We start from the raw sequence: 3,550 nt of genomic DNA on the forward strand, positions 1-3,550 counted from the left end.
TGCTCTGATTCATACTATTTTTCCTACATTGATATTTCTTATTTGTTATTTAAGCAGTAAAGCCATTTTCCTTACTTTGTGTTTTCAGTAAGCCACAGCAAGACATCAGGATTGCTCACTAAGTTCCCCTGCTTCTCAATCACCCACTGAAATGCTGTATCAAAGGCGTGAGCCTCCTCTTCCGATCATCCCATCAAACTACCCTTTTGCTCTTTCTTCCTATAATTCATCGGCATCAGTCCCCTTGAACTCCCACTCTCCACAGCCCAACCAGGGTTCATTGTGGGCCCTGTGTTACTAATGCTCCTCTTTGATTTCTGAATTTACAGATAGAAGCCACACACTCCAGGGTAAAATATCGCAGTGGATTTGGTTTCTGAAAAAGACTTATCAAATTACTCAGTGGATATGCAAGGATAACTTTCGAAATTTATTTCTATGTCCTACTTGACAGAAAAATTGTCACTTTAAAGCAAAACAATTAGCATAATGAGAATTAAGTTACTGAGTGAGATGTGGTGTTTTGGATCAGGTACACAGCTCTGTCTCTGGAAAACAACAGGGATCTGCAAAGCATCTTTGGTTTTCAAATTGTTGTTTTGCACAGGTAGGAACACTTGTCGGCATCTTGCAGAGGGATTTCATTGCGGCTGATTTTGTGGTGGTGTTTCTTGGTCTCCTAACGAGGTGAGCATTTTTCTTCAACTATTTTCATAACACGTTTCTAATAGTCTGGAAAAACAGAAAACAACAAATCCCGATGAGAGGACTTCTTGATTCTACATCCTTTCTCTTTGGATCCCAAGTGGAGCTCTGGAGATGACCTTCTACCCCTTCCCATCTGCACTACTCAGGGAAGCTCTGGCTTCTATCCTGCTCTGCGCTCATTTCCATCTTGACCAAGCGGTCCTTCCCTCAAAGGTAGAATAATCTATGTGGCTATGTGTTGGGTCCCTCTGGGGTGGTTATTTCCCACTTCTGAGGGACTCAAGAAAATTTTGATTTTCGTGATTTACCAGCTTTTGTTTCATGGTTTGACTGAGAGTACCATCCTTTACAGGTTTCTACATATAAAGGAGAAGGGTTGTTTATGAGTTGTTTCAAAATTTGTGGGAATCATTTGACAGAAATGATCACATATTGAGCTTCAAGGCACAAAATAACAAATTCCTATGGGTGGCAATCCCAGAGTAGATTTTCTTGTCCCCATGCTCGGATGGCTGGAAATCTATTTAAAAGAAAAGCAACGAGAAAGCCACCAGCTGCTCTGAAATTCTGCAATACACTTATAGAAGAAAATGCTAAATATACAAAGACTTGGGACCCAGAAGAAAGCACAATGAAAAGCAGCCTATACTAACATTAACATGAATAAGCAAATCTCCGGAGGAAATAAGTGTCATCTTACTTCTCCTGAAGGCTGACCATGCTCTGCATAACTTGATGCCAGGGGCAAGGAACATAGAATACCCCTAGCTTTGGATTCATATCCTTAAATGACCGTGGTTACAAACACTGAAAAGAAAAATGTCAGGTAAAGAATCACACCCCTGTGCCTTGAAACACCAGGGTGAATATCACAGGAAGGCTGTTGTGGGTACAGCCTCGGTCACGCCCCACACGTTGGGACAATGACTGTTGCTCACTGCCTGCACCACTGAATACTAGGGCATGAGCTGTTTGCCTGGACTCTCCCTGAGCCCACGGACACAAACCTGGAACTAACGAAGGTTTCTGTTCAAAAAGAAATGAAAAGATTATTGTCAGGGCAAAAAAAAGAATGAACTGCAATAGTGATGTCAGAGTTGAGGCAGCGGGAAAATGAGTGGATTCTTGAAAATTTTGTTTAGCTATATGTACACTGTAACTGGGCCTCACTTGCTTATTTACTTGGATTCGTGTTGGGAGAAATGTTGAAAACGTTTGGGGGGGTTACCTTGGTTCTTCTATCAACGTATTCACTTTTTCTGTTGCTGTAGGGCATATACTGAAGTTCTGGAAAATTCCACCATTCAGTCGCAGGAGAATGAGAGTGAAAAGGGTAAAGATCAGTACATTGATAACATCACCGTAAAGATAACCTAGAAAGAAAACTAATAAAAATGACCATTTAGGAAACTGAGGAAATGAAGCAGGATCGAGGAAAAACCCACTACTTTTCCTTGGAGCAAATGGCACTACAGATATATCGGAGTTGACAATGTCTAGTACTGAGGGAGAAATGCTTGAAAAATCGCAGGACGCCACATGCCACATGCCCCCCCCCCCCACCAACCCGAATTCGAAAGAACGCCATCCACCCCAACCGCCGCTGCCCCCCGCCCCTTGGGGAGCCACTGGTCTTTCCGTGGTGCTCAGGGGCTCCTGAGGTAGCTCACTTGCTCCTGGTGTACCTGAGAACAGCCTTCGTGCCCTCGGACTCGGCGAGCCTGCCCATCTCCCCCGGCAGCAGCAGGCGCACGGCGATCCGGATCTCCCAGGCGGTGATGGTCACGTGCTTGGCGGAGCGGGCCAGGCGACCTGCCTCGGAGGCGACGCTGTCCAGTATGTCATGAACCATAGAATCCATGACACTCACGGCCTCCCGGGAAAGGCTGAGGCCCTGGTGAACCTGCTTCAGCACCAGGCGGAAATAGGTGGCGAAGCTGTCCCCGCGGCAGTTGGCTTGGCACCGGCGGGCCCCTCGGCGCCCTCGCTTCCTCTGCTTGCTCTTCTTCTGGGCCGTTGTGGAGTTGGCCTCTTTGGGCTCCTGGGTGATCACTTGTTCCTCAGAGGTCGTCTCAGAGGAAGTTCTAGCCATGGCGGAGGCAGCGGCCATTAGATGGCAAGAAGAGGCGATGGTGGTTGTGGACGGGGACAGACAATGGCGATTGTGAAGCGGGGACGCTTGGGTACGCAGCATGGCTCCACCTCACGGGCCAACTTGACATGTGATTGGATCAAGTGAATGAAGTCACAGAGGGACCCTGTCAGCAAACCTCCCTGCATCGAAGGTGACTGGATGGTCCCGTTGCTTGGCATCTCGTCAACCAATCACAGGGGGCGTCTGCCGGCCTAGGCGCCCCCTGTGGCCTACGTCGGAGGCAGTTACACAGATGCCTCACAGGGCAAAAGCGCATCAGCCCTCCTGAGCTGATATATGACACACCCTGTGCACTTTGAAGGGTGTCACTGAAAACTCCCAAAGTTCAGCAATTTCAGCTCATGCTCCTTGAAGAGAGACAGGCCTCCTGAGCCCAAGGCCATTATGCCGATGCCAGAGGAATGACTGTATCCACGTGTGGACCGTTTCTCACCCATCGCACAATCTACCGTTATCCCTGGCTAAGCCACTCCGGCTTTAGCAGGAACTCCCCGATATGGCCGCCAAAGGCTCCTGGGCATAAAAGGACCTGCCGGTCTCGCTGCTGTCTTCAGTTCTGATCAACATCTTCAGTGAATCGGGAGAACGAGAAATGGCCATACCACAGCCTCCAAGCCGAGAATAGAAACGGAAAGGTGCTTTTATTTAAAACATATAACGACACTTAACATTGACCAGATTTAAACC

General features: G+C 47.6%; 1 protein-coding gene across 3 annotated transcripts; it reads right to left on the reverse strand.

Annotated features, from left to right (window-relative positions):
• Positions 1 to 415: 415 nt before the first annotated feature.
• LOC108295790 (histone H2B type W-T-like) lies at positions 416 to 3,544 on the reverse strand. Of its 3 annotated transcripts, XR_001821589.2 has the most exons (4): positions 2,394 to 3,544; positions 1,937 to 1,995; positions 1,017 to 1,064; positions 416 to 732 (listed from the first exon to the last, which is right to left on the reverse strand). XR_001821589.2 is itself a non-coding variant. In XM_017518109.2 (3 exons), the coding sequence occupies exons 1-2, from the start codon at positions 2,900 to 2,902 to the stop codon at positions 1,959 to 1,961; spliced, it is 546 nt and encodes a 181-aa protein (XP_017373598.1). In that variant the 5' UTR covers positions 2,903 to 3,544; the 3' UTR covers positions 416 to 732; positions 1,937 to 1,958. The 3 variants fall into 3 exon arrangements, 2 of the variants coding, with proteins under 2 accessions (XP_017373598.1, XP_037590690.1); XM_017518109.2 differs by lacking the exon at positions 1,017 to 1,064; XM_037734762.1 differs by lacking the exon at positions 416 to 732 and having other exon boundaries at positions 768 to 1,064.
• Between the last annotated feature and the right edge of the window lie 6 nt (positions 3,545 to 3,550).

Source organism: Cebus imitator, unplaced genomic scaffold, assembly GCF_001604975.1.
Source record: "Cebus imitator isolate Cc_AM_T3 unplaced genomic scaffold, Cebus_imitator-1.0 Scaffold658, whole genome shotgun sequence".
In the NCBI taxonomy this organism is placed as follows: domain Eukaryota; kingdom Metazoa; phylum Chordata; class Mammalia; order Primates; family Cebidae; genus Cebus; species Cebus imitator.